At 41.2% G+C, this 23,886-nt stretch overlaps 1 protein-coding gene across 1 annotated transcript in view; it reads left to right on the top strand.

Annotated features, from left to right (window-relative positions):
* Nucleotides 1-23,886, top strand: part of ERICH1 (glutamate rich 1) — a 99,186-nt gene that overhangs the window by 11,176 nt on the left and 64,124 nt on the right. The window contains exon 2 of the mRNA XM_063114080.1: nucleotides 4,708-4,857. Coding sequence (XP_062970150.1) covers nucleotides 4,708-4,857 — 150 coding nt within the window. The remainder of the gene's footprint in view (nucleotides 1-4,707; nucleotides 4,858-23,886) is intronic.

Raw genomic sequence — 23,886 nt, 5'->3', positions numbered from 1 at the left:
TTGAGAAGGACACCTCTTGGTGGTGTTGCCAAAAATCAACCAAAATCTAATCACAAATCCAAATTAGGACAATTTTGCAAAATAACTGGTGGTAATCATCAAAAGTATCAAGGTAACCAAGACCAAGGAAAATGGGAGAAAAGTGGGGAACTGTGAGATCTGGAACAGAGACAGGACGTCTGGGAAAGCTGGTAAGGCTTAGGGACAGTCAACACGATAGCATTGTGCCAATGTGTGGCAATAACGCTGTGCTTCTGTGAGACTTTAACCTCAGGAGAAGCTGCATGGAGGTAGACAGGAGCTCTCTGCATGTCCTACCTCAGGTGAGAATGGAAAATTGAAGGAAAGAAAGGAACCATAGGCATTGCAGATGGCCGGTCTGCTCAGGATAGAGAGCCTGGTCAGTGTGTGATGGCAGTGGGAATGCAAGGGCCTGAACCAAGGCAGGGTAGTGGGCTGGGGGGACAGAGAGGTCCTGCTGAGGATGTGGACTGGGCGATGCTGTGACTGATACCCTGACTGAGAGGAGACCAACCCCGGTGGGGCACAAGGTTTGAGACAGAAAAGGGAGCTCAGCATTGGTTGCTAAATACCAGGTGGTGCAGGGACTTCATGGTTGAGGTGTCTGCTGGGTTGTTAGAAATAGGGGTCTAGGAGGTCTGGAGCTCAGGCAAGCTAGAGATGATTTCACCCTGTGAGGGGACAGTGTGAGGAAACAAGCCCAATTGTGGGCAGGATGGGAGGAAGCCCCAGGGTGTACAGACAAGTGAGAAGGAAGGAAGGAAGGGTAGTGAGATAGAGAAAGAGAGACATGGGGGATCGACAGATGAGGGAGGAGGGACAGGGACAGAGGGAGAGACAGAAAGAGACAGAGAGAGGCACAGACAAAGACAGAAAGGGACAGAGAGGCCAGGCATGAGGGGGAGAAGAGTGCCATCCCAGAGGCCCCCACATGAGTGTGCAGCCAGGAGCGTTGCCTGCGGCTGTATCTCAGTCCTCCATGTTTCTGCCCGTTTGTGGAGGAAACCACTGAGGCTCAGAAACTTAGACCAGGCTCCCCTCCCTGCCTAGAAGCAGCAGAACTGTCACTAATCTGACTCCTGAACCTAAGCCCTGTAGGAGGATTTCTCCCGCCCTGGGAATGGGGAGCAACTGAGAGCCTGAACCTGCAGGTCTGCGCGGTTCGGTGACGGAGTTTGCAGCATACTGACGAGACAGCCCCCTTCGTCCTTGGTGTCCACAGCTCTATCCCCTCGTGAGGAAGGCAGTAGCAGCCCCTGCACCCAGAGCGCTGGAGCAGGTGGCCTGTGAGCTCAGGGAGGCGGCCCCGACGTGGGGAGATGGCAGGGCACTTGCTCAGGTGATGGTCTCAGCCATTCTCGGCTTTCGCTGACCGGGAGTCTCAGAACTGCAGTGAGGGTCCCAGTCCTCCTGTGAGACAGTACTGGGCAGTGGACATGGCCACTCTCACACCACTGACCTCCTAAGGAGCGCTTGCCTCTTTGGAGCCCAGGTGCTGGGAGTTGTGATTGGACTCATCCACCTGGGACAGTTGGGGTCAGGGTAGAAAGGAGCATTTTTGGCTATTGTCACTGGGCCTCTCTTGAGCCCATGTCAGGCCTGGGCCTCATGTGTGGTAACCCCTGAGGAGTCACACAAACAGTCCTAATCAGCCTGGGTTAGTGACCACCAGCAAGTCCAGGACCCTGCCTGAAGCTCACTGTCAGCAAGGTGGGCCATGCAAAGTGGGCTATTGGAAGACCTCTTGTCACCCTCAGTTTTATCCGGGGTCTTGGCACATGGCCTGGACCACTTAGGTCTATACTGAATCTTGTCCCTGAGGAAGGAGCCATCTGTCCTGTATCTCCAGACAAGGTGAGGCCATCTGCAGCATTGTGGAGGTGGAAACTGCAGAAATCAAGTGAGCTGCAAGTCCAGAAGGCTGGGGATTCTGAGGTCCTTGCAAGCTGTGCTGGCAAATTGATTCTTGATGTTTAGGCCCTGTAGGACACATGTCTGAGATTACAATAAGTCTCTTAGAGAATAGCCCATGTTATAAAAGCAGTGACTGTGATTCCCAGTGTGGCCTATTTCACATTGATTATACCTTACAAAGGAATTCCTACCAAATGTACATCTATTTGTGAGTAGTATCATATATGTTAACTGACTTTAAGATTACTCCTGACTTTTACTTCCATTTGAGAATTTTTATTATGACCGTGATACATCTACATCAAGTATTTTCATTTGCAACATGGTATTTAATAGTATTGGCAGAAGACCACCATTAATTAGGCTGTAAATGTAATTTATTTTGGTCAGTAAATTGAATTCAGTGAAAATGCTTAATCTTTGTTCCCTCGCACATTTTTATTACATTGCTTGTATCTCAGCTCAGAAATCTGTAACAGAAAACCTTGGAAGACAAGTTACATCAGACCACACGTTGTTAGCTCAAATCCATACCCCATTTGTTTCACAGTTTTCTTAAGAATCAGCTTTCTGGCTAGAGCAAACTTCTGTTGTCAAACTGTGGCCTTGGCTCAATGTTTCCCAGTGATGATTGTTTTCTCATGGGTGCTTATTCCTCCCTGGGATTGTTTCTGTCTTTCTTGTTGTGTCCTGCTCTGTGCAGCTGCTCAGCCACAGGCATTCCATGGTGCTACTTGGCCCTGGCTGTTATCTAGAATTTCTTTGTTGTGCTTTCGTATTTTCAGACATGCAAGCATATACAGGTGCACATGCAGGAAGCTGTGGCATAGAGACAACTTCAGCTGTGTTAGCGGCCCCCAGTCCAGGCAAATCTAAGCTCTGAGCTTCCCTGTCCTTGTTTGTAAAACAGGCAACTGGTTATAATTTTATCTTAGTATTTGTTCTAGTTCATGAAAGTTCTGGTTCATTGATAGTTTGTAGATAAAGTATATGTCATCTGCACTTTATTTCCCCTAGAAATTACCAGCCTGGTCGAAAAGGATATTTTCATAGCCATTAAAAGGAATATGCATGACAATTTGATTTTTATCTGAAAGTTTGGAACCTTCATTTTGAATACAACTTTGAGCAGTACAGTGCATTTCTAAACTGTTACACAGACCAACTGTCTCTTCCTCATGACCTGAAATATCCCTTCCAGGCTGCGGCATATACTGAGGCGCATACCATGTGTCCATTGGGTGGCTTTTCTGCAGAGGGGTCTGGCATCTGCTCACCTCAGTAGATTGTATGGGATCCACTCTCTGGCAGGGTCCTGTTGTAACGGCAATTTTGTATAATATTTGAAAAATAGTGTATAGGGAATCTCTTGTTGCCAGGACCTTGTCAGTCCTGGGGCCTTACGTGATAATATTGTGACAGTTCTCATTTTCCACTTAACCAGAAGCTTTTTACTCCTCAGGAGCTGCTGGGCTGCAGACGTCTGTCCACATCAGCAGCCACTCTGCTCACGATCACACGGGTGCTCACCTGTCTCCCGCTGAGCACAGTCTGGGTTTGATAGAGGATCTGAGGAGGCCACTGGAAGGCTGGTTGGCATCAGGCTGGCCGGCGCCCTTTGTTTTTCAAAACCGTGCTGTGTTCTTTACAGCAGGAACACGCTGAAGATGTTATTTCTAACACATACATTATCTGAGAATGTGGTGAAATTAGGAAGGATCTATGTTTTTAGGCACAGTATTCTGGTGTAGGGCCAAGGAATCTCCCTACTTCACTTGTAAGTCACTCCTAGTTTCTCTATTCAGCTTTTATGTAACAAATTATTACATATCTCCAATTCTGCTGAATCTGCATCGTTTACTATTTGAAAGTACTAGGGTGCTTGCATTAGGCATTCCAATATCTGGTTTCTCCAAAGCAGCTCTCTATTTTTCTTTGTTTATTTGCTTCTAAATTTAATCAGGTTAAAAAAATTCATTTCATTAACTTTTCCTTCACCTTTCCCATATCCTATTTTGAGATCAGTACTTGTTCATTAACCACAGTAAAATGAGGACAGAAATATTTATTCATTATGACAGTTTTTTCCCTCTAGTTAAAGCAGAGTGTAAACTAAAATAAACACAGTGAAGAATCTCCACATACTTGTTAAAACCATGTTAGCTCTACAGAGTTGTCTCCTCAGTTATAGTTGTCAGTGTGTTCAATCTAAAGGAGAGAGAACAGGTGGCACGGAAGGGCAGGCCCCCTTCTGTGCCAGCTGGCCTTCTCCTCAGACCTGGTGTGCCTGCACACCTGGCTCTCACATTCTCTGTGTGGCCACAGCTGGACTGTTGTCCCAGAGGGCGCTTGGCACCCAGGACCATACACCCCATGCGAAGGTGGTTCATGGTCTGTTCTGCATATGATATTCAACAGGAGATAGAACCCCGGAAGGAGGCACAGAGTTGTAGGCAGCCCAGGTGCAACACCTGAGGTCAGCTTGTTCCATGGAGACCTGCCCTTCTTGTCCCGACACACCTGTGGACACCTAGGCTTGCCCCTGGGGAGGGGATTAGCTGCAGGTGGGATTGGAGGGGTGCAGTCCTCTGAGAGTCTGTGTCTGGGATCCCTGGGTGCAGTGCCCAGTGGGCAGGGTTAGGAGAAGGTAGTTGCTTGGCTCTCAGGTGGAACTGTCAGGATATCTTTGTTTTGTTTTAAATAAAAGCCATATGTGATTAAATAAATGGCCTTAAGTCATTCAATCCTTTTGTTCATTGGTTGCTGTTACAGTGTTTGTTGAAAAAGTGCTGAAGAGACTTTTTCCCAGTGTTCCAAATGGCCAAGAAAAGAAGGCACTCCAGATACCTCCAGCCTCTGAAAAATCACCCAAGAAAGTGAACTCTGCAAAAGTGAAACAAAAGTGTGTTCCGCCTTTGCCAGGTAAGGTTGTTTGCAGGTGACGATGGATTACAGGTAATTAATTTAACCTCTGTCATTTGCACTTACCCTGGACGATATGTCTTCTGAGTCTTGGGCTTCTATTTGGTGACTGAATTTTGCAGAGTTCTTGACAGAGGCATGGAAAGGGCAAATATCGTTCTGCATACTACTGAAAGAAAGGAGCTAAAACACCAGGTGCCAATGAAGCTTTATTTTTTTTAATTTTATTTTTATTTTTTTGTGACTGGTAAGGGGATCGTAACCCTTGGCTTGGTGTTGCCCGCACCGCGCTCAGCCAGTGAGCACACTGGCCGTCCCTATATAGGATCCGAACCCGCAGCCTTGGCGCTCCCAGCACCGCACTCTCTCGAGTGAGCCACGGGGCCGGCACCCCAATGAAGCTTTATTAAAGGAAAAGAATCTGCCAGGTTGCACTCAAAATGGAGAGTAGGAGAGTAGCAGCCAGAGTCGGGGTGGGAGGGCTTATATAGGCTGTAAGGAAAGCTGCCATAATCAGGGAGGGGTTTGGTGCTGGTGTGGAAGATAAGGCTGGCTGATGCAATCAGGTGGAAGCTTGCACCCATGCGGAAGTAGAGGAGTTTCTATTTCTCAGAAACCACAAGTTTTCTTGTAAGGGAAAGGCTGGTGGCCATTTTGTGCTGAGTGTTTGTAAAATGGCACCGGTCACATCCAAGATGGCACTGGTCACGTCTAAGATCCATCACATGCCACCTCTGGTAAGGCCAATGCTAGGACTTCCCACTCAAAGGCTAGGTTATGGGTTGTTTTTGTTGGGTTCATTTACATGTTGTGTCTAGAATTGGACACTGGACTGTGGGTGGGCTTTTGGCTCAGTTAGGCCTTGGCTGTCCCCTCATGAGGACACATGCCTCACCCTCTGCTCCTGTCACCTTGCTCCCCATCAGTGTGCTGACCCCCACACAGCCCTCTTTGCCGCACTGGCTTGTGTCCACTCACGGACAGTCTCCTGATGTTCCTTCTCTGTTGGTCTTGTGCAGATGTCTGTCTCAGTGGCAGCCCTACCTAGGATCATGTGGTCAGCAGGGCCTTCTGTAACAAGAGTTTTATCAACTCTAGTTCCCTAGCAGTGCAGTGATAGTAACCCGGTGAGAGATCAGGTAAGGTGAAGGCACCACTGGGTGGAGCTACTTTGTTCCCAAATATATGCATAAATACAGAAAGCCCAGCTTGGATTCCTAAGTACTCTTTCTCGGGATTACTTCCATATATCTTTAGCAGTATCTCTCACTGGGCATTTTTTCTCCATGCAATTCTGTTCCTGAGGGCTGCTGGGACTCCTACTGGCTCAGCTGAATAACCTTGAGAAAAAAGACTCAATTTAATTCTCCGGTATTATAACACTAGGTAACATATCTTATAACACTTCCTCAATTAGACCTCAATAGGCAGGCCCAGTAGTCCCACAAATCAGCTTCCTGCCCCACAGGTCAGATCTCCACTTACTTGGAACACATTTAACCATAGAGATAATATTATACATGGTGATTATATTTTCAAGCAAGCCCAGAAAACCTATTTAACTTATAACATAATGAAAGTCTATGGGTATTCTTCTGGTTTTGGATACCAGTGGATATAACACAAGCAAGAGGAAGAAAGTTTTCTTCACTTCCTCTAGATACGGGATTAACTAAGAACACTTCTATAAGACAAATCCTTGTATTCTGTGTTGCCTTTATGTGTCCTTTTCACACGACTTAATGTTTTCAAGATGTTGTGTGTTCCCAGTGCAGAGTCACCAAGACCACCATGTACAAATGCACCATACTCTAAACTCATCTGCCTCACTTCTGCCGTAGAGCCCAGCCAAATAGTAGGATGAAATTAAGATGCTTGAATAATACTAAGGAGTAAATGACTGTTGTTGAGCATATTTTCACTTTTCAAAGACTATACCTGTTATAGGATGAATTGTTTCCCCCCATAATTAATATGTTGAAGTACTAACCTCCAGTATGTCAGAATGTGACTGTATTTGGAGACAGGGCTTTAACAAGGTGACTAAGGTTAAATGAGGTCATTAAGGTGAACCCTAATCCAATATGACTGGTGTCCTTATAAGAAGAAGAGATTAGGACACAGACACAGAGGAAAGACCATGTGAGGACACAGGGAGAAGACAGCCATCTGCAATCCAATGAGAGAGTCTTGGGAAAAATTTTCCCTCATAGCCCTGAGAAGGAAACAACCCTGCAGACATCTTAGTCTTAGACTTCCAGCCTCCTGAACTGTGAAACAATAAATTTCTGTTGTTTAGCTCAGCCAGTATGTGGTACTTAGTAATGGCAGCCCTAGAAAACTAATACCTGTTAGAAATTTACTTGTTTTTTTCAGTCAGCATAACACAATTCAATGGCATGTAATGAGAATATACAAGAATCAACAAAAACACTGCTAGAACTAATAAGTGATTAAAGCAGGGTTGCAGGACACAAGGTTAACAAACAAAAGTAAATTGCTTTGCTGTATACAGCTTGAGCATCCCTAATTCAAATATCTGAAATCCACAATGCTCCAAAATTTGAAACTTTTTGACATGACATTCAAAGGGAATGCTGACATGACATTCAGAGGAAATGCTCATTGGAGCATTTTGGGGTTTTGGAATAGGGATGCTCAACCCATGAAAAGCAATAGACTCAGCTGGTATGTATGCTGCAAATATTCCAAACTCTGAAAAAGTCTGAAATCCAAAACACTTCTAGTCCCAAGCATTTCAGATAAGGGATACTCAACCTGTACCAACAATGAACAAGTGGAATTTAAAATATAATACCATTTGCATTAGCACCCCCAAAATAAAATATTTAGGTGTAAATCTAACAAAATATATACAACATCTCTATGAAGAAAACTACAGAACTCCAATGAAAGATATCAAAGAAGAACTAAATAAAGACATCGTCCATGCTCATGGATAGGAAGACTCAACGTTATTGAGATGTCAGTCCTTCCCAACTCGATGTCCAACTAGATTCAATGCAATCCCAATCAAAATCTCAGCAAGTTATTTTGTGGATGTCAACAAACTGATTCTAAAGTTTATATGGAAAGGCAAAAGATCCAGGATAGCCAACACAATATTGAAGGAGAAAAACAAAGTCAGAGGACTGACACTACCAAACTTTAAGACTGAACTACTGTAAAGGTATAATGATCGAGAGAGTGGGTTATTGGTAAAAGAACAGACAAATAGGTCAGTGGAACAGACTAGAGAGTCCATAAAGAGACACAAATATAGTCAACTGATCTTGGACCACTCTGGTAGGGATGTTGATAATGGGGGAGCCTGTGCATGTTTGGGGTAGGGGGCATATGGGAACTCTCCATACTTTCTGCTCACTTTTGCTATGAACCCAAAAGTGCTCTTAAAAAAAAAAAAAGGCAATACAGCAAGGACATTTTGTACTATTATGCCTTTTTATAAGCAGGCTGTACCTAACGTTTCCTGCTTTTCTCTCTGAATTTTACCAAGAAAAGGCAACACAATGGACAAAAGATAGTCTTTTCAACAAATGGTACTGGACAAACAGGACCCACATGCAAAAAAATGAATCTAGACACAGATCTTACACCCTTCACAATAATAACTCAAAATGGATCGCAGATGTAAATGTAAAATACAAATCTATAAAACTTCTAAGAAGATATATAGAAGAAATTCTAGGTGCCCTTGGGTTTGGTGATGACTTTTTAGATACAACACCAAAGGCATGATCCATGAAAGAAAGAATGATAGGTTAGACTTTATTAAAATTTAAAACTTCTGTGAAAGAGATTAAAAAGACAAGCTACAGACTTGAGAAAATATTTGTAAAAGACATAGCTAATAAAGGATTGTTATCTAAAATATACTTTTAAATCTAAATAATAAGGAAATGCACAACCTGATTTAAAAATAGGCCAAATATCTGAATCTCGCTAAAGAAGATATACAGATGGCAAGTAAGCATACGAAAAGATGCTCAACATCATGTCATCAGGGAAATGCAGATTAAAATGAGATAGCACTACATGTCTACTACAATGGCCAAAATCCAAATAACTGACAATTCCAAATGCTAACAAGGATGTGGAGCAAGAGGAGCTCTCATTCCTTGTTGGCAGGAATGTAAAATGGTACAGTCACTTTGGAAGGCAGTTTTGCAGTTTCTTACATAACTAAGCATGCTCTTACCACTCAGTCCAGCTCCTTGGTATTTACCCAGATGAGCTGAAAATTTATGTCCACCCAAAGACCTGCATGCAGATGTTTATAGCAGTTTTATTTCTAATTTTCAAAACTTGTAAGCAATCAAGATGTCTTTCAATAGATGAATAGGTAAATAAACTATACGTAAGTGGATAAATAATCTATACAATGGGATATTATCCAGTGCTAAAAAGAACTGTTAAGCCATGAAAGACATGGAGTAAATGTAAATGCATATTACCAAGTGAAAGAAGCCAATCTGAAAAGGTTATATACTGTATAATTCCAACCATATAATATTTTAGAAAAGACAAAACTATGGAGACAGTAAAAAAGATCAGTGGTTACCAGGGGTTGGGGGAGCAAAGGATGTCAGAGCACAGATTTTTAGGGCAGTGAAACTACTCTGTATAAATCTATAATGGTAGATACTTGTTATTATATATTTATCTAAACTCATAGAGCATACAACATCAGGAGTGAATCCTAAGGTAAACCATGGACTTCGGGTGATAATAATGTGTCAGTGTAGGTCCAAATCAGTTGTAACAAACATACCACTCTGGTGGGGATGTTGTTAATTGGGGAGTCTGTACATGTTTGGGGTAGGGGGCATATGGGAACTCTCTATACTTTCTGCTCACTTTTGCTGTGAACCCAAAACTGCTCTTAAAAAAAAAAAAAAAAAATACAGCAACGATATTTTGTACTATTATACCTTATTCTTTTTTTTTTTTTTTTTTTTTGTCTTTTTCGTGACCAGCACTCAGCCAGTGAGTGCACCAGCCAGTCCTATATAGGATCCGAACCCGCGGCGGGAGAGGGAGCGTGGCTGCACTCCCAGCGCCGCACTCTCCTGAGTGCGCCATGGGCTCGGCCCCTATTATGCCTTATTCTAAGCAAGCCATCCCTAACGTTTCCTGTTTTTCTCTCTGAATTTTACCGAACCAACATTCTTAATCTTTTTCAACATTTTGTTTTTAGGGTCTATTTGCTTTTTCTTCCCTCCTCTAACTAAAACTTTTTTTTTTTTTTTTTTTTTTTTTGACCAGTAAGGGGATGGCAACACTTGGCACGGTGTCGGTGTCGTCCACACCACGCTCAGCCAGTGAGCGCGCACCGGCCATCCCTATATAGGATCCGAACCCGTGGCCTCCGCGCTACCAGCGCCACACCCTCCCAAGTGAGCCACGGGGCGGCCCTAACTAAAACATTTTAACACTGATTGTTCACCAGTAATGCATCTGTTGGTAGGAAGTTGAAATAAGGTTTGACAATTGAATATTTACATGTGGATGGACCACTGCAGAGTCAAAAGTTAACATCTGTACTCTCCAGGCCAGTTTCATCCTAAAAGATAAGTGACTAATTACTGGTTCTTTTACGTGCTCTGCCGTTCCTCTATTACACGTACATCTTCTTGCCTGAAGTGATTGACTTTTCACTTTTAAAGTCACTGTTTAAAAATAAACGCTTTCAGACCTCACTTCTCCCTTTGAATATGGTTGGAGATAATTCTTTAAATTGCTATTCATGTTTTGCTAAAGACAAGTTATATACACGTATAATAGTGGCAAATGAGAACCTTAGAACATCAAGGGTGATGATTTCAGGGTGATGTTGGAAGATTTTTAATTTTAAAATGGCTGGGTCAATTTTGAGTCTGACAAATCACTTAACTTTCCTTAAAGTTGTCCACGATACTTTGGGTGATGTCTATCCACAAAGCTTCAGTGTTCATTCACTTCATTTTAGAGGGAATTCGTAAGATACTGTTATTTAATATGAAGGTGTTAAATTAAAAATCAAAATATTGTTTTAAAGTTGATTTCAAAATGTGTGTATTATGTGAAAGATTTTTGAAAGGTTTAGAAGCTTGTTTTATCATGTAAGTTCATGATATGAGTGAATGAAAGGATTTTTGAGTATAAATACAGTTTTAACCTTATCTACCAGGATTCTGGGAGGTAGCGCAAGTGCACACCTAAGAGCCTGGGCTATAATCCTGGCAGCGAAGGGAACTGTAAGTGAACAAAACCAGTTGGCTCTGGCATAAATGAAAAGGGATTTTTTTTATTAAGGATGTAGTGTTACAAGGACAGGGATGTGGCTGCATCCAGAAAGGCATCACCAGGACCTGGAAGGACATTGGGATTCATTTCTTGATGTCTTTGCACCAAGCTTTGTACTGTCTTCTCATCTCAGAACCATCATCTACCTCTCTAAGAGGCCAAACACAGGCAAGCAAAACCTTGCTCCATGTTACATGGCTTTAGGCAACCACAGAGGTGTAGCTATTTTTGAGAGTTTTATGATTTCACACATGCAAATAGCCTAACACGTCTTTATGAGAAAACCCTATACAACATGCAGTAACATGTATTTTTAGAGAACATTCATATAACTTAAAATTTACCATTTTAATTATTTCAAAGTATACAATTCAGTAAGATATAGAATACTGGCAATGTTTTGTACAATTACCATCATCTAATTCCAAAACATTATTACCCCAAAAGGAAACCCCTTGTCCATTAAACACTGCCCATTCACCTCTCCCTCCAACCCCTAGAAAACACTAATTTACCTCCTATCTCCCTAGATTTGTGTGTTCAGCAATATAAATGGAAATATGCAAAATGTGACCTTCAGTGTCTGACTTATTTCACTCAGCACAATGTTTTTAAGGTTTACCTATGTCGTAACATATGTCCGAACTTCATTATTTTTAATGGATGAATAATATTCCATTGTGTGATGGGTATACTATGTTTTGTATGTCCATTCATTAGTTGATAAACGTTTGGTGATTCTACTGCATGGCTATTATTAATAATATTGCTATGAACATCCATGTACAAGTCCTTGTGTGGACATATGAGTATGTTTTCAGTTCTTTTGGGTCTATACCTAGGAGTGGAGATGCTGGGTCAAATGGTAATGCCATGTTTAGCTTTTTGAAGAACTGCCAGGCTATTTTCCACAGGAGCTGAATTGTTTTATCTTCCCACCAGAATTTTAGAAAGTATCCAGTTTCTCCATATCCTCACCAGTGCTTGTTACTTTGTTTTTTTGATGATAGCCATCCTAGTGGGTATGAGGTAATATCTCACTGTGGTTTTGATTTGCTTTTCCCTGATGATGAATGATGTTGAGCGTTTTTTCATGTGTGTGTCAGTCATTTGTATATCTTTTTTAGAGAAATATCTGTTTGCATCCTTTGCCCATTTTGTAATTGGATTGTTTGTCTTTCTGTTGCTGAGTTATAGGATTTGGTTATTCATTCTGGACACTAGATCATTATCAGATATATGATTTGCAAATATTTTCTTTCATATCATGAATTGTTTTGTCATTTTGTTGATGGTGTCCTTGAAGCACTATAGACTTTAATTTTGATAAAGTACAATTTATCTATTTTTTTCACTTTGTTGCCTGTATTTTTCATGTCATATTTAAGAAATCATCACCTAATCCAAGGTCACAAATATTTATGCCTAGGCTTTCTTCTAAGAATTTTGTAGTTTTGGAATTTACGTTTAGGTCATGGATCCATTTGTAGTTGATGTTTGTATATGGTGTGAGGTAGGGGTCCAACTTCATTCTTTGCATGTGGCTGTTCAGTTGTCCCAGCACCATTTGTTGAGGAGATTGTTCTTTCCCAATTGAATAGACTTAACACCCTTTTCTAAAATCAATTGGCCACAGATATGAAGATTTAATTCTGGACTCTCAATTATATTCCATTAATCTATATGTCTATCCAATGTTGGTACCATCCTGTTTTGATTAGTGTAGCTTGGTAGAAAATTTTGAAATTGGTATATGTGGGTCCCTCAACTTGGTTCTTTTTCAAAATTCAGGGTTTTTTGCAATTTCATATGAATTTTAGGATCAGCTTTTTATTTCTGCAAAAAAAAAAAAGCAGTTGGAACTTTTTATAGGGATTGCATGAATCTGTAGACACTTTGGGAAGTATTGTCATCTTAACAATATTACATTGTCCAATCCCTGAATTTAGGATGACTTTCCATTTATTTGATTTTTTAATATCTTTTAACAATATTTTGTAGTTTTCAGATAAAGTTTTACACTTTTTTAAAAAAGTTTATTCCAAAGTATTTTATTCTTTTTGATGCTATTGTAAATGGATTTTTTTCTTCTGTTTTGTTTTCTTTTTCATTGCTAGTATATGGAAAGACAAAGAATTTTTTTAGATTGGTCTATATCCTGCAACTTTGCTGAACTAGTTTATTCACTCTAACAGCTTTTAGTGAATTCTTCAAGGTTTTCTATATATAAAATCATGTCATCTGTGAGTAGAGGTAGTTTTACTTCTTCCTATCCAATCTGCATGCCTTTTCTTTCTTTCTTTTTTCTCTTTCTTTTCTTTCTTCTTCTCTCTCTCTCTCTCCCTTTCTCTCTCTCTCTCTCTCTCTCTCTCTCTCCTCCCTCTCCCTCCCCCCCCCTCCTTCCCTCACTCCCTCTCTGGCTAAAACTTCTAGTCTTAATGTTGAAGAAAAGTATCAAGAGTGGGAATTCTGGTCTCATTTGTGATCTTTGGGAGAAAACATCCAGTTTTTCACCACTGTGTATGCTTTTAGCTGTGGGTTTTTCATATGTGGCTTTAATATATTATGTGTGGCTTCATATATAATATATATGAAGAAGTTCCCTTATATTTCTAGTTTGTTGATTGTTTTTTGTATTTTTTAAAATCATGAAAGAGCAACATATTTTTTGAATATTCCTTAGAAATTTTAAAGGAAAATATCATAATTTATTTGTAGCTGGAAAAAGAGAACTCTTGGCTAGGAGTAAAATGATGACATCATGATCAAAGACACAACTGTGTGATGCAAAGGCAGTTGTGTGAATTTCCCTGAGGTGTGGTGCTTGTGGAGGAGGCATTTGCTGATAGCCAAGGCTGTCTACGTCCTCACGTCTTCTGAGGGTTGGAAAAAGGCAGCCCGAGTGAAGAAGGGATCTCATCAGTCCTTGGATATGAAATGGAGGAAGATGTTCTTTGTACAGTTAGGACAAAGCATGATAATTATGGTAATTATTTAGCCAATGTATTGGTACTAATTCACTTCACAGAAGCTCTTTTACTCTCCTTGGTTCTTAAAGAGTATTGATAATTTCATTTGTTTCCAAAGACACGGTGTAATCTATGAACAACCAAAATAACCAAAGTGTATACGTTTTGGTAAATTTCTTTAACTGAAGAGCCCATATTGGACCTTTTTTTTTTTAATCAGTTATATCTTGCATGTATTTTAGATTCAAATAATTCTATAGGGATTTATAAGAAGCAGCTGCATCCTGCCCCCCACTGTTAGTAAAACAAACACACATACTCCCATTCCCAACTCTTTAGCTGTTTCTTCTGGTGATTACATCTCTATCTTTAAATAATATACTTATGTTATGGCTTCCTGTCCTGTTCTCTTTTTCTATTTCTTTTGCGGAGGGATAGGAATAGACTTTATCTGTGGATATTTCCCAGTGGACACCCAGGATTTCGTTTTCTTTTACCACCTCCCCACCATAGACTCACATATTTGCCACTCTTGTCTTCCCACGGTAATGTAATTATGATTTTGTTAGATCAGTACTCATATTTACATTTTTATGAATATATAAACCCCATTTCTAGCTGAGTCACATAAAATATGATTATTCTGTTTAGTATAGCTTTAAGTGGAATTAGTGGAGCTTTAGCAGAGTTAATAATTTTCTTGTATTTTTTTCCCTTTCTAAATACTTAGTACTGATTTCCCCCCACACCTCCCTCCCACCTCGTTGTCTAAATCACCTTTGATAGTGTCAGACGCTAGGAATTCAATCAGCTTCCTAGACTGGTCGCCCCAGTACAGGGCTCCTCAGGTCCTTATCAGGATTTCTGTCCTGGCCACCCTGATGGCCATTTCCTGGGGGCTCCCTTTGCCTCCTGAGCCCTCTTGTGCCCTATCTTCCTTTTCTGGGTTTGTTTTTATTTTGTTGAAGCACATTTCCTAGTAGCTTTCTGAGAAACAGTTTGGGGGCAATAAATATTTTAGAAATCTTAACTGTCAAATACATCTTTTATTCTTTATGCTTACATGTTTCGCAGGGTATAGAATTCTGAGTTACAAGTAATTTTCTCTCATACTTTTGAAGACTAATTTAACACCCAGTGTCATTGCTGAGAAATCAGTTGTCATTCTGATTCTCAATCCCATTGGATATAAGCAGTTTTTCCACACCTCTGGACTGTGTTGGGTTTTTTCTTTTTGACTTTAGTGTAATGGAATATGACACTGAGGCTTTAAGTGTGAGTGGATTTCTGTCCATTGCTCCAGGTAATCAGTTACCCTTTTAGTCAAGAAACTGTTCCATTGTACTATTTCCTTGATAATTTCTTTCTCATTTTCTCTCTTTTGTTTATGGAATTCCTATTATTCAGACTTTGGATCTCCTAATAGAACACCTCTTTTATTTTTATTTTTATTTTTTTATTTTTTTTATTTTTGACTGGTAAGGGGATCACAACCCTCAGCACGGTGCTGTCTGCACCACGCTCAGCCAGTGAGCGCACTGCACCGGCCATCCCTATATAGGATTCAAACCTGCAGCCTCGGGCTACCAGTGCCGCACTCTCCAAAGTGAGCCACGGGGCTGACCCTATTTTTATTTTTATTTTATTTTATTATTTTAATCTCTTTTCTCTGGTTTTTCTTTTTATATCTTAGTTGTTTGGTCTACTTTCTGGGAGATTTTCTCAAACTTCATCTTCCACCCTTCCTACTGTCTTTTTCATTTCTGTCATCCCATCTCAGTATTTTGAAGCTGAGGAGGAGGAAAGTACTGGAGTCTCCAACATTCATTATGGGTAGACTCAGTTTCCCTGTTTACATTATAGTATAATGCAGTATGCCCTCTGCAGAGAGTGAGCCTTGGTCCGCTGGCATTGGGGAGCCATGAGGGGTCCTCAGCAACCCTCCTGTCTGCACTCCATTTCATCTCTCACTTTGGACCATCTGGCAGCCTCTTCAGGGCACATCCCTTCATGTCTGATATGTTCTGCTGCTGTTCTGGGATTCAGTATCCTATCTGCTTTGCAGCTTCCAAAACTATGTTGCTTTCATCTGTTCTCTTTTAGTGGTCCTCCATGCGTTGCAAATCCACTTCCTCTCACTTCAGTGGGGCCTTGGGAGGAGGTAGTAGCAAATGCATTTGCTCCATCCTACACGTTTATTTCCATTTTCTTGGTGTGTGATGAAGAGACATGAGGGTTGCGTTCATGTTCACTTGGCTGTGCTGAGTGACCTGCCTGTTCCCCAGAACTCCCTTCTGCATGTTCCTGGTTACTGTGGGGCATGAGAGGCCCTGCTGTTGAAATTTGGAGGGTGGATGTGAAGCCTCAGAACTTGTAGTTTCCAGCTCCGAGGGTGGCAGGCGTGTCCACATGCTGCTGGCCCACTGCCTCCGCTGTGTGGCATGGGCAGCTCCAGCCTGCTGCTGCCCTGCCTCCTCCTAAGCCCTCCTTAGCTCGACTCTGGGCCAGGAGGAGATACTTCGAGCTAGGCAGGAGCTGGCACTCCCCGTCAGAGCAGGAAGAACCGGGCTACAGTGCACTCCCCAGTCCTCACTGCTTGCTCTTGCCCACTCTGCACTCGTCACCATCACCACAGACATGCAGCCAGCAGGGTGCACTTCAGCATGGCTTGGCAATTAGTTGTATGTTTCAGTATAACCTCCTCCCAGACAAGATGTGAACGTCCCGCCCTCAGGTCAACTTCCCTCCCACTGCCCAGGCCATTATCATCTGTCACCAAAGATTTGTATTTGAATTTCATATAAATGGAATCACACAGTATGTGCTGTTTTCTGTCTGGATTCTTTTGCTTGACATAATGTGCACTTTATTTGTAGTTTTGAATATCAGCGATTAGATTGTATTGATAAGGTGTATTCTTTTCTATTGATTGCCCACAATTTATTTATCTGTTCTCTTGATGAATATCTGGATTGTTTGCAGCTCTGGACCGCTAAGAATAAGTTACCATGAACATCCTTGTACAAGTTTTTTTGGATGGGCATTTTTTTCTACCCATGGATAAAAACTTAGGAGTAGAATTTCTGTAGATGTATATTTAACTATTTAAGAAACTGCAAAATAGTTCTCTGAGGTGGCTGTATCATTTTAGATTCCCACCAGCAATGTACAATCGTTCTATCATCCTCGCCAATATTTGATATTGAGTCTTTTTTATCATAGCCATTCCACTGCAAGTGAAGTGATATCTTATTGTAGTTTTAATTTATATTTCCCTATTGACTAATGCTTTTGATTAGCTTTTATTTGTGCTTATTGTCCATTCATATTTATTTTTTTGGTAAGTGTTCAAGCATTTTGCCCATTAAAAAAAAATTGGATTATTTATCTGCCTATTATTAATTTTAGTAGTTCTTTATATGAGGCTACTTCAAAAAGTTTGTTGAAAAGTTCAATTGAAAGATAATATGAATCTTTTCATTAACTTTTTGAAGTACCTTTGTGTCTTTTGATCTTTTGACGTATCTTTGCCATATATAATTACATAGATATTTTTGAAGAACAGAAAATTTTGATTTTGATTAAGTTCAGCTTAACAATTTTTTCTTTTATGGTTTGTGCTTTTTGTGTCCTCTCTAAGAAATCTTTGTCTACTTTAAGGCCATGAAGAAAGTCTCCTGTATTCCCTTCTAGGAAGTTTTATTATTCTGTGTTTTCCATTTATATCTCTGTTTCATCTCTTTAGTTTTGGGGTTTGTGATGAGATGGGATGGTGGTTTTTTCTTTTCTCCCCATAGTGATGTCCAATAGACTTGTTTAAAAAAAAAAAAACTCGAGAGGAAATACATGAGATTATCTTCAAATTCAAGAAAATGTCCCAGAATCGAAGGGCCTGAGTTTACAAATTGACAGGGATCTCTCAGTGTTTAGTACAATGGATAAAAATAGACCTACATTAAAGCAATGACATTTCAGAATCAGGGGCAAAGAAGATAGTAAACTTCTCCAGAGAGATCACAGACGCAGGATGGGTATTGCTGGGTACTGCGTCTCCATGGTGCCACTGGAGAAGGTACAGTGAGACTTCAGCTCAGAGCCGCTCACTGGCAGTGGCACATTGCAAGAGGGATCTGCAGCGGGTTTCACGGGTTTCCTGGGCCAAGGAGGTCTTACAGGAGTCAATTTCTGGACCTTCAGTTTCTATTAGGTCGTATGAGAACCCTTTCCGCCACGCCCCATCATGACGCTGGCTACCCTTCTCTTCCACCTTCTCCTTCCCGCTGACGCCACAATACCTTCCCCCCGGCGCGAATCGCACGCCAATCAGCACAGGCTCCCTGCTCCTGGCCCCTTAGCAACGCAATCCATACAATCCCCGAATGCCCCGTGTCCTCAGCAAACCTATCAGCTCTCTTCTAACCCTATAAAAGCAGATGTGCCCGCTGCATAAAAAACCTTCCTCAGCGAGCTCCCTTGTGTTTGTGTCTCATCCTTTAACTGGTGCTAAATTTTATTCCTTTCAGTTTCTTAAGTATGCCATTTCAGGGGCAGGCCAGGTTTTATGGGTTTTGAAGCTTTATACAATTTTGGAGACCTCCTTTATGGAAGATATCACATAGATTTACAAATACAGAATTGGGTGAGGGCCTTCAAGTAAGCCAATGCAAAGGGGGCGTCCTGAAGTTTCGTCCTGAAGTTAAATCACCATCACTGTCTGGGTGTCCTGTGGCATTTCCCCATCTTCCCTTTGTGACTGCTTTTCTCTCACTTTGCAAAAGAAGGGTCTTGGACATGTGTCACCCTGGATGGAAACCTCTCTGGGGTCCCAGATGGAGCGATTAGGAATACTGGTCCTTAGAAAGAAGGTGAATTATTCCGAAGACTGGGCAGCAAATCTCTTTGCAAGTCAAATTGTTTACATTTCTTTACCTTCAGCAAAATTAAAGGAGCTAATTGAGTTATATCAGCTGTTAGATCATCAAAGATAATTTTTCGATGATGGGTTTCTGTGATTTTTGGCATGTAACTCAGAAAGAGTTCAATGAATCAAGTGGCGTTGCTATTAAAAAAAACTTCCATATATGTTGTCTCCTTACTTATGTGATCAAAGTTTCTTAGAAATTAGCTCTATAAAAATGAAAAATAGAAATAGAATTTATGCAGAACCCTGTCTCATTATAACAATAATAAGTATTCTTCCATGACTGGGAAGAAAAGCCCAAGTTCCTTCCCTCACAATAAAAGAATCGTTTACAGTAAGATTTTACTCTTTGTATTGAATAATTATCAAAGGTAACAATTGCTATTTTGATCAATTGCGTACTACTAATTGTAACAATTTAGAAAAAAGATTTACATCTAGCATCATGGGAATTTTTTAAAATAAAGTTTGTTTGAGAATTATGGAACGATAAAGTCGTTACATTAGGGTAAAATTGGAGGGGAGTTAGAATTCCAGAAGGAAAAAGAAAGATGTCACATTTCTGACTGGGCTAAGAGATTGTTCATACACTTTAAATGCTGTGGTATTTAAATTCTCCTAGATGAGGGATGTTATAAGTTAATATTTAAATATCTTTTTATAGTACAGCACAATTAGGTCTTTTATATTGCAGCTTTCAAATGTGTATGGGAGTACGCAGTTTTAAAACATTGTTTTAGGGAAGGTATGTGCAAAAAAATGTGATAGTATCTGGACTTCTGCTGTCCGCCAGAGCAGCTGCACTGGTTTGCCTGTTGAACGCACAGCTTTTCTCAGATGTACAAACAACAGTACGCAGAGAAGCATCTGCAGATATCATGGGGTTGTCTATGAAAATGTTGCAAACTTCTGTTGATTAAAACTTGCAGTCACACAGGTATTGATACTCAACTCTATACCCTACACATATGTACAATCAACTATGTTACAATAAAAAATAAATTTTTTATAAGTTAAAAAATAAAATTTAAAAAATAATAAAAAACCCTGAAGTCAATTTTCCACTGAGATGTAAATATTTTCTTATAAAACCTTGATAATACAACAGGTATCTCTGAACCTCCTTCTACTCTGCTCTTTCAAATCTCAACATTTTTCCATATTTCTTTAAAAGCTTCTTGTTGTTTAAAAAATATACCAACTTAAGTGAAGTCTTTAAATACCCTCTCCAGTCCCATTTCCTTTCTACTTACCATTCCCATGCATTTTTATACTTTATTACACATATATGTGTGTATTTATAAAATTACGTAGTATTTGAAGGTTTTACATTAACTTTACATCAATCATAATAAGAAGCTTTTTATTTTAGCTACTGTAATAATATGCTGTTGCACAAATATATCAAAATGTGTCCATTCTTTTTGTTTTGAGCAATTTGATTTTCCAGTGCCTTGGTGTAGTTTTCATCATGTTTCTTCTGCTTGGGGTTGATTGAGCTTCTGGGATCTGTGGGTTTATGATTTTCATCAAACTTGGGAAATGTTAAGTGTTGGGAAAATAGAATAGTTTTGTCAGGGCCCTTGCCTCGGGTCCAGTTGGGTGTGGTTTTAGCACATCCTTTGTAAGCAAATTGCGTGTGGGTGTGTGTGAATTTGGTGTGTGTGGAGTTAGTGGGCATGGGCACCAATGTATCTTTTTAGTTTTGTTGCTATTCTTGTGTTCTTCAGAGAGGGGGAGAGAGAGAGAGAGCAAGAGAGAGGAAAAGAGGTAGAGAGGTAGTTTGAGTGAAGCAGGCAGGCGGGCATCGGCCTCAGGCATCTGCCCATCACAGCCATGCTTTCCAACCTACGGCTTCCAAGGACCTTTTGGCCGGTTACCTAGCTCATTGACCTGCCTGAAAGGGTCTGGTGACCCAGCCTGGCATGTGTGGGGTCTGGTGACCCAGCCTGGCATATGAAGAGTTTGAAACCCAGCCTTAGCTTGACAGTCTGCCCAGTCAGTACAGGATTACTAGCAGGTAAAAGAGCCCGACAACTAGTGTGGTCATGTAGCTAGAGACAATTGGCATCGTGAACAGGATTAAAAGCACTACATTAAGTCACTGCTTCTTCAAATATTTTTTCTATCTGCTCCCCACCATCATCCAATTTGGGGCCTCCACGTGCACATCACTTAGGCACTTGAAGTTGTCCCACAGCTCACAGATGCTCTGTTCTTTGTTTTTTCTTTTTCTGCTTGAGAATCCTTACATCATGGCAGCTCAAGGTGGAAGTCACATGAGTTTTTGTGACCTGGACTCAGAAGCCGCCGTCCACATTCACACTATACCCAGTGGTTACACAAGTCAGCACCAAGCTGTGGGGTTCCTGGAGGCTGCTCACCACATTGTGTGGAGCTGGACCTTTTGTATTCCTGCAAACATTCTTGCGATTGTTTGGGACACAGTTAAGTGACTTGGAAGCAGCTTGACCCTTGGAGGCTGGCTCTGCCTGCTGTCTAGATCGTAATCCTGAGAGTGTTCCACCCAATGTCCAAGAACTGGGGGCTGTCCACTCCAGCTGCTGGGAACAATCTAGGCCCCAAGTCAGCTCCGGAGGTGGTCCCTCTAACCTTCTTGAGCAGTTCCTTCCCCTGCCTTGGGTGGCTTCCTTGCTGGGGCACATGCATTCCTCAGAGCTCAACCAGGCACTCGAGGGCCTCCACAAACCTGGGGCTCGCTCTCTGTACAACTCTTTCCTCTGGGGACTCCCCAGACTCCCTGCCCTTTCTCTTCACTCCAAGGAGACCCCCAGGCTCTACCTGGGCCCGCCCCTATCCCACCTGAGCTGCAGCCTGGAGACCCCCTCTGCCTCAGGCTGGTGCAGCTGTGCTCACTGCATGGGTTCCCCATTATTCAGGGATCACTGTCTAGCTTCACCTGAAGTCCAGAGTCTGGAAACTGCTGTTTCTCCTCTTTTCTCCATCTTGTCAGGCAGGTGGGGATGTCCTGCTTATTAAACTATCTTGGCTGGAAGTGGAAATTTTCCACTGTTTTGGCTTTGCAGCATCTTTCTCTTTCCTATAAATAACGAACTTCCTTTGTATCTCTGCTGTGAGGGGGAGTTTCTAGGGTGTGTACCTAGAGAAATGCTAACTCTCTGGACAGGCACATTTCAGTTTTATGATAGATTGCCAGCTTGCTTCTAAACTGCTTGCACCACCATGCACTCACTCAGTAGTGTGTAAGTTCTTGTTTCTCCAGGTCCTGGTTAATATAGAGCATTTGTGATTTTGCTAATTGAATGTGAGGAACCTGCATCTTACTTTAATATGCATTACACATTACTAATTACTAGTGAGTAAATAGTAATCTTTAAAACAATGTCTTCTATTGCTTAGAAGTTAGTGCAATGTGACTTATTGATCTTTAAGTTTATGATTTTTGTTTTTCTTATTTTGTTTAAGAATTCTTTCTCTACCCCAATAACAAAGATATTTTATCTTTCTTTGCAAAAGGTATACTTTCCACATTTAAATCATTTTTTTTCTTCTAGGTCATTGTCTGTGATATGAGGTAACAATCTAATTTCATTTTTACCCATATGGGTTTCTGGCTTTCCCAGCCCATCTGTGGCAGACCAGGCCCATGGAGCACAGCTGTGGTCCCAGCTCTGAAGCCTGACTATGGCCCCTGGGTCCTGCACTCTTCCCCTGGCCAGTACCATACCATCTCAGTTACTGTGGCTTATGAAGTGTGCTTATCTGGTGAGACAAACCCACTTGGTTTATTCCTCTTCAGCACTGTCTCTGCCTTTCTTGGCCGTTTGCTTTTCCATGTGTATTTTACAGATTGTCAGGTTGCACACAAAAGATCTTGAAAGTTGTTTGCAGTCATACTGTATGTATGGATTGCTTTGGGGAGAATTGACATCGTCTGTGATACTGCCCATGCTGGTGTTAGCCCTGCACTTACCTTCAGGATCTTTTCCTCCATCATTCATAGCTCAGGATTACCCGTGCTCCCTAGAGAGCTCGGCTATGTGTTTAGGTTTGCTCTGTTTTATCTGGTATTTCTAAGTATTTTGCAGGAGAAGTTTTCCTGTTATCTGCCATCTCTCCAGAAATGGAAGTCTCTGATACAGGAATATTTTACCAGGACTGTGATTAGCTGGTTAAGTGTCCACGGGTGGAAACTTTGTGACAGACGGCAGACAGTCTGCTTCAAGGCTCAGTAGCAGCCAATCCCAAAGTCTGTCTCTCTCACTCATTAATATTCAGTAGAGCGCCAAAAACAAATTATGTTTTGTCTTTAAAAACAGACACTTTGAGTGTTTTAATATTTGTGCTTTTTAGGAAATATTGTCATGAAAAGGAAGTGCCTTTGCGAGCAGGCTTGTTCTGCAGTCATCTGTGTACGGCCTTGACGTGGTGAAGCTGGTAGAGAGGGCTTGAAACTGAAGGTGGGATGGCTTTCATGAGGATGAAATTCTGGATACAGCAAATAGGTTAATTGTTCACCATTTAAGAAAAGAGAGACTCACAAACCCATCCTATTTGGTAGATATTATTGCAAGGCTAAGCACATTCAATTAACAACTACAAGGCAGTAAAATTTTTCATTGCACTTAAAATAGTAGTAATGAAATTATAGTTTGGAAGCTGGATAGTGAGGATTAATCATGGGGTTGTAGGTGGTGTGTGTGTGCATAAGCATGTGTGTACGTGTGCATACTCACACATACGCTGATCTTTTGGATGCTGGCATCTCTTTAAATCTGGTGCAAATCAGAAGGAAAATCAAAGCAGTCTTCTCCACTGAAAGTCTGTGTTGATGAGAAGGTGGGAAGGGTC

Source organism: Cynocephalus volans, chromosome 1 (assembly GCF_027409185.1).
Source record: "Cynocephalus volans isolate mCynVol1 chromosome 1, mCynVol1.pri, whole genome shotgun sequence".
Lineage (NCBI taxonomy): Eukaryota > Metazoa > Chordata > Mammalia > Dermoptera > Cynocephalidae > Cynocephalus > Cynocephalus volans.
This window is presented reverse-complemented; position numbering and strand designations above follow the sequence as displayed.